The sequence below is a fragment of the Rhineura floridana genome, chromosome 4, assembly GCF_030035675.1.
Source record: "Rhineura floridana isolate rRhiFlo1 chromosome 4, rRhiFlo1.hap2, whole genome shotgun sequence".
Taxonomy (NCBI): Eukaryota; Metazoa; Chordata; class Lepidosauria; order Squamata; family Rhineuridae; genus Rhineura; species Rhineura floridana.
The window spans coordinates 124,067,841-124,084,192 of NC_084483.1; the positions used below are offsets into that span (position 1 = coordinate 124,067,841).

The window sequence follows — 16,352 nt, forward strand, 5'->3', positions numbered from 1 at the left end:
TGTTGCAGATATGCACCTTCACAATATTTTGTATACTAATAATTTTAGAATGTGACGTAAAAGCTGCTCTTAAAATACTTGGAAGAAACAAAACACCAGGAACCGATGGCATACCAATAGAGTTGCTACAAGCTACTGAGACTGAATCTGTCCAAATTTTGACTAAAATGTGTCAAGAAATATGGAAAACTAAACAATGGCCCACAGACTAGAAGCGTTCAATATATATCCCAATTCCAAAGGAAGGGGATCCAAGGGAATGCAGTAATTATCGAATTATTGCCTTAATATCCCATGCAAGCAAAGTAATGCTCAAGATTCTACAACAAAGGCTCTTGCCATATATGGAGTGAGAAATGCCAGATATCCAAGCTGGATTTAGAAAGGGAAGAGGCACCAGAGATCATATTGCAAACATATGTTGGATAATGGAACAGAGCAAGAAATTTCAGAAGAAAATCACCCTGTGCTTTATAGATTACAGCAAAGCCTTTGACTGTGTAGATCATGAAAAACTATGGAATGGTTTAAAAGAAATGGGGGTGCCACAGCATCTGATTGTCCTGATGCGCACCCTACACTCTGGACAAGAGGCTACTGTAAGGACAGAATATGGAGAAACCTATTGGTTCCCAATAGAAAAGGGTGTGAGACAGGGGTGTATTCTATCATCCTATTTGTTTAATCTGTACTCAGAACATATCATATGGAAAGCGATATCGGACCAAGATGAAGGAGGTGTGAAAATTGGAGGGAGAAAATCAATAATTTAAGATATGCAGACAATACCATACTACTAGCAGAAACCAGTAACAATTTGAAAAGAATGCTGATGAAAGTTCAAGAGTTAAGCACAAAAGCAGGACTACAGCTCAACGTCAAAAAGATGAAAGTAATGACAACAGAAGATTTATGTAACTTTAAAGTTGACAATGAGGACACTGAACTTGTCAAGGATTATCAATACGTCGGCACAGTCATTAACCAAAATGGAGACAATAGTCAAGAAATCAGAAGAAGGCTAGGACTGGGGAGGGCAGCTATGAGAGAACTAGAAAAGGTCCTCAAATGCAAAAATGTATCACTGAACACCAAAGTCAGGATCATTCAGACCATGGTATTCCCAATCTCTATGTATGGGTGTGAAAGTTGGACAGTGAAAAAAGCAGATAAGAGAAAAATCAACTCATTTGAAATGTGGTATTGGAGGAGAGCTTTGCGCATACCATGGACTGCGAAAAAGACAAATAATTGGGTGTTAGAACAAATTAAACCAGAACTGTCACTAGAAGCTAAAATGATGAAACTGAGGTTATTATACTTTGGACACATCATGAGAAGACATGATTCACTAGAAAAGACAATAATGCTGCGAAAAACAGAAGGGAGTAGAAAAAGAGGAAGGCCAAACAAAAGATAGATTGATGCCATAAAAGAAGCCACAGACCTGAAGTTACAAGATCTGAACAGGGTGATTCATGACAGATGCTCTTGGAGGTCACTGATTCATAGGGTCGCCATAAGTCGTAATCGACTTGAAGGCACATAACAACAACAATTCTTGAAAAACATACCTTTTGAATAACACGCCATGAAAATATTGCCAAAAAGTGAATACTGTAAATACATCTGAAAAGACGGCCCAGATTCCTTGTTTATTAACTAGGAGGTTGACAAATACCTGTTACAATTGTAATTATGATTTGAATATAAATTGCTGTCTATTTGTAACATTCAGGATTTAAGGGGCAGATACCTTTACAAAATTTGTGAACAATATCTATCTTCTATGAACCCTCCAAACTTTAAAACCAGAGATATTTTCTCAACTATAAGGTCTTTATAGCTATGGCTATGCAAATATCCTACTATTGCTATCTAAATTTCTTATTTTGTTTGTCTCTAGAGGGCTTGCCCTATTCATAAAATGAGAGAGATTCCACTCTACTCCATCATCAGAGAGTATTTGAACAAATAAGCAACAATCTTACATTTGTAGCACTCTACACTGAGTGCCTGGAAAGTACCTAACATCACAACCCTATACATGTCTACTTAAAAGCAAATCCCATTGAGTTAAATGGATTTAGCCCCAGATAAATGTGTATAGGAGTGCAGCCTTCTTTGTGGGCTGAAATCTTTTTATTCACTATGAAAGGGAGCTCACTGCCTCTAACCCCAATTCTTTGCCTGGAAATCTGCTCCTATCCTGTTCTCTCATTTCTCGACACAAAACCTTGCTGATTCCTGTTTGATTTTTGTAGACAGATATTACTGTTTATTAAAAGCAGGCTGGAAAGCAAACAAAGAAGCCAGAATGCAGGTGATCCTCTATTGTGCGAATGTTTGCATCCGTCAGTTTGTTTCAAAGGGGAATAAACCCAAACAGTCATTATTTGCAGCCATATCTATCAGAACAGACTCTTGATCCACTTTAACAGAAACAATATTTGCATCCCGTTAGAGGCACATGAACTAGCACTACACATCAAGAACACAGTTGATGGTGAAGAATAAAGAGTGACAGGATGATAAAGCAGAAACAGTTTGAGAATGGATCACCTTGGGCATAAATGTTAAATGCAATTCTGCAGGAGTAACATTTTGAGTTTGTGAAAATCTCCCAGGATCAGATGTTTACACAAAGCGATCTCTCTTCATGAGAGGAGGAAATACTATTGGGCACTGCTTCATTCTGGGTGACTTAATTTTCTTTGCAAAGTTGTCATTCAACAACAAAGAGGGGATGCTCTTTGAGAAACTTGGGAAAATGACAGAGGAAACACTTACTGGAAATGGTCCATGGGGTATGCATGTTTTCTTTGACCCATGAGGTAGCTATGGCAGATGTGTTGTGAACCCTGCAGATAAATGTACAAGATACCCTTGTGTCTACTGTAGACAGTTTGATCTCATGCACTTTACCCCATATGCAGTTTGTTGTACTCAGCAATAACCTCCATTGACTGATGCTTCCATCTGCAGCACATCAAATAGTTCCACATTATTCCACAAGGTTGCACACACCATTTGCAATATCCCTGTACATTTGTTAGATTTGGACAATTTCATTTGCCACTTCTTTTCCAATCCTATCTTGTATAATTGCAAGATTTTCAGGGACACAATCCTCAATTTTGGCATTACTTCAAATGTGCCATGCTAGCTTATTAGACATTTCAGCACTACACCATTTCATTTCCATTTTGCAGGTATCTATATGTTATGGCTGAGTGATTTCAGCCCTCCTGTGAGGTTTGAATCTTGTCAGGGATAGCACCAAGCTTAGGTTGGGGCAACTATGATGTTATTTATAAATCAAATCAAGTAAGTGGATATAGTCTTTGGATTTTTTGCAGTCAGAGACATATCCCATCAATGTGCACTGAAGCAGGAAGAATAAACAAATTGTCATACCCTGAGCCTGTGATTTCTGATCTCTCCACTATTCATTTTGAATGAACCTGTTTAGGTTCCAGCAAATGGCAAAACAATCCATTATTCTAAAATGTAACTGTTCGGACTTTGATTAAACTCATGAATGATGTCTTGCAATCATTCTCGTCTGACCTGAAGTTTCCTAACTTTCAGAATCCTTGAACCCACCATACCCCAGTCTATAGGATTTTGTCTTTTCTCTTCTTGGCAGAATCAAATGTGCTGAAAGGGACTCAACATCTCCCAATAATTGTATCTAATCTCCCAAATAATGTAAAGAGCGCTGGCAACTGAACTATACCCCCATCCTTCAAAAGTGAAATTCCACTAATACAGTTAAGTGCTGGACAGACAGAATATGCTTGGAATTCATGCCAGATATATACAACCTAATCATACATAATCATACTCAGAATTCATCCCACTGTGCTCAACAGGGCTTTCTTCCAGTAAGTGTGAATAGGATCGCAGCAACAGAAACAGAATGCTGTGTCTCTTATCACAAAAACATATTTTAATAATTATATCCCCTCAGACTGACAGGGCACTGCAAGTACCTTTCTGGCAATCATTTCCTTTCAGTACTTGGATCCTCTTATGATCACTCTATTGTGACAGAAAAAATAATAATGCTGGCTTAGCTAGTATAACCTATTGTATCCATCATGTTATATAGCTGCAAAATTAAACTTTTCCCCCATAGCTTGGACCCAAAGAGATCTTATCTGACATGTTTGGCTATTACGCAGGGGGGAAAAAGAGAACAATTTCTTTTGTACAGTAACCCATTACAGAGATAAAAATGGTGCAATCCAGATACAAATATATGAGTAGTTATTTTATTATGAGACTTCTTGCACAATAAGAGCTGACAAAGCAACATTTATGATGTGCACTAATAAATAATGGGCAGGTTTCTATTTGTAGCAGTACATTTTTTGTAACAAACTTTATCTTCTAATATAATATCTTGCTTTTCTAACACTATCTTATAATTGTGTATATAGTTTAGGCGGTATGTTATTTTCTAGGGTGGTAATGACTGAACATAATCCAGTTTGCATCATTCTCCCTCCGTAGACCTACTCCTATTCTGTTTCTTGTGCAGCGCCAATGATGGATATCATTTCAGCCAATCAGCATACAATAGCTTGAAATAACAGAACAATAGTTTTAAGCTTGGGGGGGCAGTGGGCACTGTGGTTGTTATTCACAAAATAACTGTTGTGGTGACTGTGACAAAACAGCATGGCTGCCACAGGGTGTGTGACATAACACAAAATAGTTGCCGCAGAGTTGTGGCATGACACAAAATGGCTGCCACATGTCAAAGAGCAGAAAAAGAGACAGGGCCACAAAATGGTGCCGGCATGCCCCTCATCACCCATCTCCATCAATGGGAAAAAGGCACCAACATTAACCATTGCCGCACTTGCCTCCAGAGAGCTCTTTTCACCTCTTCTCTGCTCAGAATGGTAGGGAGGTAGATATCCAATCCTGGCAACTAACGAAATGTGAACATTTTAAAGGGATCATGTTCAGTGTAGGAGAGGCTAAGCCAGTGCAACCAGGAACTAAGCAGGAAAAGCAAACAGGCTCTCATGCACTGTGGATTTTTGAGGGGATATTCACTAAGATATTGTACAGGTGCCATAGGAGGTACTGGCAGACATGCTGGCATCTTTGGGTGAAAAACTGGCAACCCCTGTATTAGTGTTTATTCCTTGCAGATGTAACTGCTGTACAAGTATTCTAGTAAGTAAAATTAATAATTATGTGACAAAAGCCAAAATATTCCTTGAATACTATTGAAATATGGTTAAAAATCTCTGTAAATAACCCACTGCAAGGCTTAACATGGAAGAGAATGATTGCATATGAGCTTCCCAACCAACCAACTTAAATAAATTCACCTGCACTCCTTACATGCAGCCCTGGCATATGGGGTGTGTGTGTGTGTGTGTGTGTGTGTGTGAGAGAGAGAGAGAGAGAGAGAGAGTGAGTGAGTGAGTGAGTGAGTGAGAGAGACAGAGAGAGAGAGAGAGAGAGAGAGAGAGAGTTATTTCTTAAGGAGAGGCTGAAAAATATTTCCATCCATTGTCTTAAGGCCTTATGGTTTCACCAAAGACCCCTTCAGTGGGTACATAAGCTATTGCATGCAAATTACCAAGTTATTAAAGACCATTACTGGGCATGTAGAAGGGAAACATTTTTTCAACAGTATTAAACTATCCAATGGACAGAATGCATGAGATCCACAGATGCGACAAAGCAGCAACCCTAAATAACACACACACCTAAAGCACACATTTGTCTAAATGTGGTTATTTGTACTGCAGAAAAGTAAACAAGGCTGAATTTTCTGAGCTTTTATACTAGAGCACTAACACATTAAAGGCCAGAAAATTAGGGGAGGTGAGGTCTATTATTCAGAGGGACTACCACATAGCACTTAAATAAGAGCAGTGAATGCACTTATCTTGTCCTTCCTTTGAAAAGCTTTCAGGAAAAATAATCACAACAAAAATACATGCATCAATTCTGGATCACGGATACAATGCTTGAAAGACCCTAATTTGACACAGTCTGAATTATAGCACAACAGACAAATAACTCTCAACAATAACTGAAAATACTTGGGACAGTACAGAGGAAGAACAGGAAGTGCCCCCTCATCAACAAAACACAGACACATACACACCTTACAAAGATAATGCTTCACTTTATGAAGTAAAAGGCAGAAAGGAAGAATGGTAAACAGATGGGCCAGCAGCCTGAAAGAACATGGTCTGACAGATCTAGTTGCTGTTCACATTATTTGCATTTTGCAAAAAAAGGGAGGGAAGTCCCTGGTTTTGGCAGCAGTTTGGAAATTAAATATTAATTAATGCTGTAACATTTAACTATTAGGAAGGTTAACTATTAGGAAGGTTTTTAAAAAAGCCAGCCATCTCTTGATATTGTCTGGTGTGAAACCACCTAAGCATCCCATCTCTTAGGCATTTGGAGGTGACAGCACGGGGGGAAGGTGAACATCATATGTACCTCACAGTTATGCTGAACCTGACATTCTTGGATGAAGTTTTAAACTGAAGTTACTTTGGATGGCATCACTGTAGGCCTGTGGTATGCAACTTGTGGCCCTCTGTCAGGCCCAGGATGGGACTCAGGAACCAGGCTTGTGGTTGAAAGCAATTCAGTTTTTATTAAGGTAATATCCAAACATAGACTGCGCCTTCTCATGAAGCAACACAAAGTTACAGGTCCTGCGACATGGAAGAAAGTTGACAGAGCAAGGGACCGCTTTCCTGCCTGTCTCTTAAGAGGGGGGCAAATGGGCACGAAGCCTTTCGCTCCTCCTTACCAGACCCTCGGTCACCACCCTCCTGCCCCCCTTCCTTTCCTGTCTTTTCAACTGTCTTCGCATACGTGGCGACGGGGGAAGCACGGGCCCCTCCTCTTCTGAAGTCTCCGACTCTGGTATGGGGGAGAGAGGGGGGTCAAGTTTCAAACTGTCTTGCAATCTCTCGCCACTTTTCTCTGGCTCAGGAGGCAGCGTGGGAACTTCGAGGGAAGACTCCAGTTCTGTGAGACCGTCTGACGCCCTGACATCATCCCCTCTCCCATGCTGTGCCCCCCCCCTCCCGACTGGCTTGGGGCGATGGGGAAACCTTTGGTGAAAAAGTTGTACCAAATCTGGAGCGTGCACATCAGTTTCAGCTTCCCAAGATCTGTCTGCCGGCTCATAGCCCTTCCAGTGAATCAAATACTGCAATTTGTTATGCCTCATTTGGGAGTCCAGGATTTCTTCCACTTCAAACTCAGTTTGCTCATTCACTATTAACGGAGCCCCTGGAGGCTCCTCTGGCCGCAATTCGCTGAGGGGGGCTACTTTTGTTAACAAGGATTGATGAAACACAGGGTGTATTTTAAACGTGTCTGGTAGCTTTAGTCAATAAGCCACGGGATTAATTTGAGCCTCTATTTCAAAGGGCCCCACCCTTTTGTCCTGTAATTTCCTACATTTGCCCGGCATCTGAAGGAAACGAGTGGACAGCCATACCTGATCTCCTGGTTGAAGGGGGGGGGCTCCCTCCTGTGCAGATCAGCAGCTCGCTTGTACTCCGTCTTGGCTTCGTTTAGCTGCTGTTTCAATGTCTGTTGAACGGCCTGTAACTCCTTCAGATAGTCTTCTGCGGCCGGCACGAGCACCCCTTCTGAGCTGCTTGGGAAGGCTTTAGGATGAAATCCATAATTAGCGAAGAACGGGGTTTGCTTAGTGCTGGAGTGCAAGGAGTTGTTGTAGGCAAACTCTGCAAAGTGCAAATATGACACCCAGTCAGTCTGTTGATAGGACACATAACAACGTAAATATCTTTCCAAAACAGCGTTCAGGCGTTCCGTCTGTCTGTCCGTCTGGGGATGATGAGTGGAAGAGAGTTTTAGCTCCGTCTGCAACTGTTTCCACATTGCTCTCCAAAATTTAGCTGTGAACTGAGTTCCTCGATCCGAGACTACACTGTTTGGCAATCCATGCAACCTGATGAATAACTTGGCTGTTTCTTTTGCCTCTAAGGCCCCTGAACAAGGGAGAAAATGAGCCATTTTGGTGAGTAAATTGACCACCACCAGGATGGCCGTCATTCCTTGTGACTTTGGTAGATCAGTTATAAAATCCATGGAAAGGTCCTTCCAGGGTTCGTTTGGGACAGGTAGCGGTTGTAACAGCCCGGCTGGCTTTCCTGTTTGTGTTTTCGCCCGCACACAGACAGAACAGGATTTTACATAGTTCTCAATGTCTCGACGCATTTTAGGCCACCAAAAGTCCTTGGCCACGTTCTGAATGGTTTTATAAATACCAAAGTGCCCCGCGGTGATGGAGTCATGGCACTGACGTAGGACTCTGAGTCTTAATTCTCCTTCTGGCACATACCTGGCTGCTTTGAACCATAACAGCCTATCTCGCCAGTGGAAACTTACTTCTGGATCTTGATCTTGTCCCGCCTCCTGAATATATCGTTGCAGGTCTGCATTTGCCTGTTGTGCCATTTTGAGTTCTTCTTCCCATGAAGGCTGACATGATCCCAATGTTAATTTCTCCGGCGGGATCATGTATTGAGGCTGGTCATCGTATTCACTTCCTTGGAATTGTGGCTGTCTGGATAAGGCGTCTGCTCTCTGGTTTTTAGCTTGAGCATGATAAGTAATCTTGAAGTTGAACCTAGTGAAGAACTGGGACCACCTTATCTGTCTCTGGTTCAGCTTCCTGGCTGTTTGCAGGCTTTCCAGGTTCTTGTGGTCGGAGCGCACTTCAATCTGATGAGAGGCCCCCTCCAAGTATTGTCTCCAGTTCTCAAAAGAATCCTTGATGGCTAGTAGTTCCTTCTCCCAAACTGTATAGTTCTTCTCTGCAGGCTTTAACTTTCTAGAGAAGTACGCGCAGGGGTGCAGCTCCTTCCCTTCTTGGTCTAATTGCAGAAGGACCCCCCCGATGGCAAAATCCGAAGCATCGGCTTCCACGACGAAGGGGCGGGTTGGATCGGCGAAGCGCAGAATGGGCTCAGTAGCAAATCTTCTTTTCAGCTCCTCAAAGGCTTTTGTGGCGTTCTCTGTCCATTGGAATTTCTTCTTTTCCCTTAAACAGTCAGTCAGGGGGGCTGTTAATTTGGAAAACCCTGGAATGAACTTTCTGTAGTAATTGGCAAACCCTAGAAAACGTTGTACATCCTTTTTGGTGACAGGTTGACCCCAGTCCAGTATACAACTCACTTTCCCTGGGTCCATCTCCACTCCCCCCGCTGAGATTCGGTACCCAAGGAAGTCCAGAGACTTGAGGTCAAATCCACATTTCTCTAGCTTAGCATACAGATGATTTTCTCTCAGTCTCCTCAACACAGTTTTTATGTGCTGGTCATGGTCTTCTTGATTCTTTGAGAACACTAGGATATCATCCAAGTAACAAATTACATACGTGTCCAACAGGTCTCTAAACACGTCGTTCATGAACTTTTGAAACACGCCTGGGCTCCCCGAAAGTCCGAACGGCATGACCAAATACGCAAACTGACCGTAAGAAGTCAGAAATCCTGTTTTCCATTCATGTCCCTCCTTCATCCTGACCAGATTGTACGCTCCTCTTAAATCCAGCTTCGTGAAGATTTTTGCTGAGCGCAGGCAGTCTAGTAGCTCTGAAATCAAGGGCAGTGGGTAACTGTTAGGGATGGTGATCTGATTCAATGCACGGTAGTTGTTACAAGGTCTGAGCTCCCCCCCTTTCTTCTTCACAAACAACAGGGGCGCTCCAGCAGGGGACTGTGAGGGACGTATGAATCCTCGCTTCAGGTTCTTTTCCAGAAATTCCTTCAGGGCCTCCCTCTCAATTTCTGTGAGAGAGTAAATTCTCCCCGATGGGATGCTGGCTCCTGGCACGAGATCAATTGCACAGTCGTAAGGGCGGTGGGGGGGTAGAGTCTCTGCCTCTTTTTCATCAAACACATCTTTGAATTCCTCATACTTCGAAGGAAGGGTCACTTGCTCGCTCTCGTGTACTGCCCCCGCTAAGGTGTTCTTGATTCCTTCGGGTTGACAGTTCTGACAATACTGAGAGGTGAACCACACCACCGCCTCCTTCCAACTTATTTTGGGTTCATGCTTGGCTAGCCAGGGCATTCCCAGAATCACCTCAAAGTTCGAGAGATCTGACACGTACAGCGAAATGAGCTCCTCATGCCCAGGAATTTGAAGTTTCAATTCCTCCGTGGCGTGTGTCACCCCTCCTGACTTCAGGGGTCTCCCATCGATGGTCTCCACAGATAGGGGAGCGTCCAGTTTCCACCTAGAAATTCCATAACGCTTAGCTAACTTTGCATCCATAAAATTTGTGGAGGCCCCATTGTCAATTAATGCAGTAGAGTTAAACATCACTCCTTGGGAAGTTGTAATCCAAATAGGTAGAACCAACACTCCTTTGGAGGGGGGTTGGATCATTGGAGGGCGTTTATACAACGCTGCCCCCAGTCCACCGGCCTGCACGTGGACTGGGTGTTCTAGTTTCCCGACGGCTCTGCCTTCCCCCCTTTCAGTCCACAATCTCTGGCCACATGGCCCGGTTTCGAACAATAAAAGCATAAACGTTCTCAGCGGCGTCTCTCTTTTTCTTCTTCTGACAGTCTCAGCCTAGCCCCTCCCTGTCTCTCGGGTGCATTACCTGCCATTCCTGAAGTGGAAAGGACCTTGCTGCGGGATGCCGAGGCTGAATATCTCGGGACCTCCTGTTTCTTTTCCATGCGCCTTCCTTCCAGCCGGTGATCGATCTGTAAACATAGCCGGATTAGCCCTGTCAGGTCAGTGGGGGGAGAGGTCCTGGCCAGCTCATCCAGGATCTCAGCATTTAGTCCACTCCGGTACATAAACACCAAGGCTGCCTCATTATAACCAGTTTCCTGGGACAAAATTTTAAAAGCATTAGTGTACTCGGAAACAGTTCCTTTGGCTTGTTTCAGTGCGCCTAGCTGCCGCGCTACTGTTTCAGCTCGTTGCGGGTCTTGAAACATCTCGGTCATTTCTTGTATAAATAAATCCTCTGTATCTTCCTAGGAGGGTATCCTTTCTCACCAGGTACGGGGTCACCCATTTTGCAGCTTCTCCCTCCAGGAGGCTGATCACGAAGGCCACTTTAGCCCCATCACTCGGAAATTCTGCATTCCTGACATCCAAGTATAACTCACATTGAGCCACAAAAGTTGCCAACTGATCACTTTGCCCCGCATACTTTGGGGGTAATTCAATGGGAACCTTCACCGCCGTGGCTGGAGGGGCTGCCCGCATCCGATCGACCGTGGCTTGCAAGGCCTGATTATCTGTTTTCAGCGCCTTGACTGCTGCCAGCAAGGTTTGAACATCCGTCTGCAGATCAGCCACATTAGTCCTCAAAAGTCTCACTTCTTCCGTCTCAGAAGTGGGATTTGTTCCCCCCGCCGCTCCCTTTGACATCTTGTCACGGTCAAGTGAAGAGAGCGTAGAGGGTGAATTAGGTGGCTCTGTCAAGCTGTCAGGCCCAGGATGGGACTCAGGAACCAGGCTTGTGGTTGAAAGCAATTCAGTTTTTATTAAGGTAATATCCAAACATAGACTGCGCCTTCTCATGAAGCAACACAAAGTTACAGGTCCTGCGACATGGAAGAAAGTTGACAGAGCAAGGGACCACTTTCCCACCTGTCTCTTAAGAGGGGGGCAAACGGGCACGAAGCCTTTCGCTCCTCCTTACCGGACCCTCGGTCACCACCCTCCTGCCCCCCTTCCTTTCCTGTCTTTTCAAATGTCTTCGCGTATGTGGCGACGGAGGAAGCATGGGCCCCTCCTCTTCTGAAGTCTCCGACTCTGGTATGGGGGAGAGAGGGGGGTCAAGTTTCAAACTGTCTTGCAATCTCTCGCCGCTTTTCTCTGGCTCAGGAGGCAGCGTGGGAACTTCGAGGGAAGACTCCAGTTCTGTGAGACCGTCAAGGTCTCCGTTGCTATGCAACGCTATCTCTGGAATTTCCTCTCCTTCTCCAGTCCGCTCTAACGAACTGGGCCCCTCCTCTTCCGTTTCTGAATCCTCATACCCCCAACCTGGCACCTGGACGTCTGACGCCCTGACACCCTGAGCCTAATTTTATGAGACTCTTGGCCTAATTTCAAAAGTCCTTTGCAAGTGATCAATTCAGTTCTCTGGTAACAGCCATTTGTCCCTCCCCTGGCAGCCCATTGGATAAGTAGGGAGAGGGAGAGACAAGGGGTTGGAAGAAAGACAGAGGGGTGGCTGAACAAGAGAGAGAGGTGACAGAAAGAGAGAGGAAAGAGGTGGCAGAAAGATGGCAGTTTTGATTCAAGCCCCACCCACTACTATCCTAGTTTCTACCAATAGTTAGCATTTGAACACTGAGAAATTACTCACAGAATGATAGAACAGTAGATTTGGAAGAGGCCTATAAGGCCAATGAGGCCAACCTCCAGCTCAATGCAGGGATCCAATTTAAAGCATACCCAACAAGTGGCTGTCCAGCTTCCTCTTGAATGTCTCCAGTGTTGGAGAGCCCACCACCTCCCTAGGTAATTGGTTCCACGGTCGTACCACAATAACAGAAGTTTTTCCTGATATTCAGTCGAAATCTGGCTTCCTGTAACTTGAGCCCATTATTCCATGTCCTGCACTCTGGGACAACCAAGTAGAGATCCCGGCCAGAGAGCCCGATTCCTGGCCCTCCTCTATGTGGCAACACTTCACATACTTAAACAGTGCTATCGTATCTCCCCTCAGTCTTCTCAAGGCTATGCATGCCCAGTCCTTTCAGTCTCTACTCATATGACTTTGTTTCCAGTCCCCTGATCATCCTCGTTGCCCTCCTCCGAACCTGTTCCAGTTTGTCTGCATCCTTCTTGAAGTGCGGAGACCAGAACTGGACGCAATACTCAAGATGAGACCTAACCAGTGCCGAAAAGAGGGGAACTAGTGCTGCACGCAAGTTGGAAACTATACTTCTCTTAATGCAGCCTAAAAAGCATTTGCCGTTTTTGTAGCCATATTACAGTGTTGTCTCGAATTCAGCTTGTGATCAACAACAATTCAAAGATCCTTCTTGCATGTAGTATTGCTGAGCATTTGGTTTCATTTTCCTAGGTGTAGAACTTTGCACTTACCCCTGATAAATTTCATTCTGTTGTTTTCAGCCCAATGCTCCACCCAATCAAGATCATTTTGTTTCTGCCCTCCAGGGTATTAGCTATCCCTCCCAATTTTGTATCATCTGCAAATTTGGTAAACATTCCCTGAACCTCCTCATCCAAGTCATTAATAAAAATGTTGAAGAGCGCTAGGCTCCGGACCAAGCCCTGCAGTACACCACTATTTACCTTCCCCCAGTTTGAGAAGGAGCCATTGATAAGTACTCTCTGAGAACGATTCTGTAGCCAACTGTGGATCCACCTGATAGTTGTTCCATCCAGCCCACATTTAGCTAGCTTGGTAATCAGAATAACATGGGGTACTTTGTCAAAAGCTTTCCTGAAATTGAGATATATTATATCCACAGCATTCCCACAGTCTATGAGGGAGGTTACCTGATCAAAAATGAGATAAGATTAGTCTGGCAGGATTTGTTCTTCATAAATGTATCTTGGCTTCTAGTAATCACTACATTGTTTCAAGGTGTTTACGGATCCACTGCTTAATAATCTGCTCCAGAACTTTCCCAGGGATCAATGTCAGGCTGACTGGTCTGCTGTTCCCCGGTTCCTCCTTCTTCCCCTTTTTGAAGATAGGGACAAATTAGCTCTCCTCCAGTCATTTGGCACTTCACCAATCCTTCATGATTTCACAAAAATAATAAACAGTGGTTCCAAGAGTTCTTCAGCCAGTTCCTTCAATACTCTAGGATGCATTTCATCAGGCCCAGCAGATATGAATTTGTTCAAAGTGATTAGGTATTCCTTGACCATTTGTCTATCAGTCTCAAGCTGCAATCCTGTCCCTTCACCTTCACGTTTGCCAGGATGGTCATAGACCCTCTTTTGGGAGAAGACTGAGGCAAAGTAGGAATTGAGCGCGTCTGCTTTTTCTTTGTCATCTGTTATCATTTTGTCATCCTCACTGAGCAGCTGTACCACCATTTCTTTTCTCTGTCTTTTACTATGGATGTACCTGCAGAAACTTTTTTGTTACTTTTAGCATCTCTCGCTAACCTCAGCTCATTCTCAGCTTTAGCCTTTCTGACACTATCCCTGCAATTCCGTGCTACCTATCTACTCTTCCTTTGTGGCCTTGCCTTCCTTTCACTTCCAGTATGCGTCCTTTTTTGTTTTCAGATTGTCTCTAAGCTTTTTGTGAAGCCACACTGACGTCTTCTGCTGTCTTCCCCTTATTTTGGTTGTTGGAACTGTTTGCTGTTGTGCTTTTAGAAGTTCCTTTTTTAGAAGCTCCCACTCATCTTGGACTCCTTTTCTCATTAGGATCATTTATTTATTTTATTTATTATTTGATTTATATCCTGCCCTTCCTCCCAATAGGAGCCCAGGGCAGCACGGCTATTCTGTTTGCCACAGAACCTTACTTATCATTGTTCTAAGTTTATTAAAATCGGCTTTCCTGAAGTCCAGGGTATTGTTACGAAGGGACCTTGAACTTCCTCATGAGCAGAGCTCACTAAAAATGCAAGTTCCCCTATTAAGCGAGAGCAGCAGGATCATTTGCTGGAGTTACCCCCATGTCACCCCCAGAGCATGTATAAATTTACCCTTAACCCAATGACACACACACTGAAAGTAAAATAAAGAGTGGTTTTATTAAGAGAAGAAACAAGGAAAAATATTGCAGTTTACAACTGCAGTTAACAATGAGCAGCTTTCTATTATTCATTCATTCAGCAACACTGGATAGACTAAAGCAAAGAGACTAACCTTATAAACATTTTCACATTAAGCTCACCCAGAGAGAAAGAAAAAAGGAAAGAAAAAGGCCCAGATAGTTGCATATACCTTTCCTGGCGAGTTGCTGCAAGACTAAGGCTGAGAGAGAGAGACTTCCGTATCTAGCCCAATGAGCAAAAGCTCCGCCCTTTGTAACCAGCGACAGATTTGAAAGTTCTCATCCAAATCCATAGCTCTGAAATTGTCCCAAAGATGCTAGCGTGCATTGGTAAGAAAAGCAGCTGTTGGAGCCCTCCAGAAGAGGAAGTGCCCTCCCCTTCTCACTCCTCATGTTTTATACCTTTTCCTAACTATACTGAATGTAAACCCAGTGTAAATGTCTCCAGGAGGATGTGGATGTGACAAAAAAAGAACAATGAAAGAATTTAGGATCATCGGTCAAGGAATGTGTTGTTTTTCCAGAAACCATTCCTTGAGGGAGTCCCAGATAACGACTGCAATCTCCTACCTGTGAACTCCTAATGTTCTGCCTCTTCCTTTAAGATTATCATAACGGTTATGCAGACCATTTCCTAGTTTGAAAGGAGCTATCCTGTCTCCTCCAAAGGCTTAGAAATGCATAACATTTCCCAGTTTGAAAGGAGCTATTCTGTCTCCTCCTAAAGGTTTCCAAACATTTCCTTTGTTTGAAAAGAGTGCCTGTTCTTACTGGGTGACATTCCCCAAATTTCCATATGAGTCAGGAAATCTATAACTTCAGGCTTGGAAGCAGGGCCGTTTCTAAAGGGCGGCCAGGTTGGGCACTGGCCTGTGGGCCCCGGAGCTACAGGAGCCTCTGAGGGGCCCTCCGCTCCCCTTCTGCGATCCGCACCCCCCACGCCCCCCACTTACCTGTCAGCCGGCTTTTTAGCATTGCCCTTAACGAAGATGGTGGCCGCAGCTTTCCTAAGGTACTGAAGCCACTGCCGCCATCTTAGTTGATGGCAGAGATGTGTGTGCGTAGCACGCATGTGTACCATCAACAAAGATGGCGGCGGAGGCTTCATTCCCCTTAGGGAAATCGCGGCCGCCATCTTCATTAAGGGCAATGGTAAAGACTAGACAGGTAGGGGGCAGCGCGCGCACACCCACCCATCCACCGGGGGGGCCAGGGCAAGCTGATGCCCAAGGGCCCCCACATGCCTGGAGCCGGCCCTACTTGCAAGATATGTACTCAGAGGTCACAGAGGGGCTGTCTCCCTGGAATCCTTGCTGTTGCCGGCCTTCCAAACTCTGGTTCACTAAGATGAATCAAAGATTAAAAATCCCCAATATTTGATTCCTCATTACAGTATGCATATGGCTACTCCCAAGGGAACATGGCCCTCACAGAAAAGAGGTTGCCCACCCTTGCTGTAGAATCATTAAGCCATCTCGATATAGCTGTTCTGTTATAAAAGTTTGATTTATTAGACTTGTACATCAATTTATACTAATGAAGTCTCCAACACACACACACACACACACTTTGG

The 16,352-nt window shown here is 44.1% G+C and overlaps 1 protein-coding gene across 7 annotated transcripts in view; it reads right to left on the minus strand.

Moving 5' to 3' along the window:
- Positions 1-16,352, minus strand: part of PRKN (parkin RBR E3 ubiquitin protein ligase) — a 1,296,326-nt gene that overhangs the window by 60,570 nt on the left and 1,219,404 nt on the right. For 3 of the 7 annotated variants that reach the window (XM_061624329.1, XM_061624333.1, XM_061624332.1), the window contains exon 11: positions 2,791-2,861. The exons of the other annotated variants lie outside the window; for them this stretch is intronic. In XM_061624329.1, coding sequence (XP_061480313.1) covers positions 2,791-2,861 — 71 coding nt within the window. The remainder of the gene's footprint in view (positions 1-2,790; positions 2,862-16,352) is intronic. 7 annotated transcript variants of the gene reach the window in all.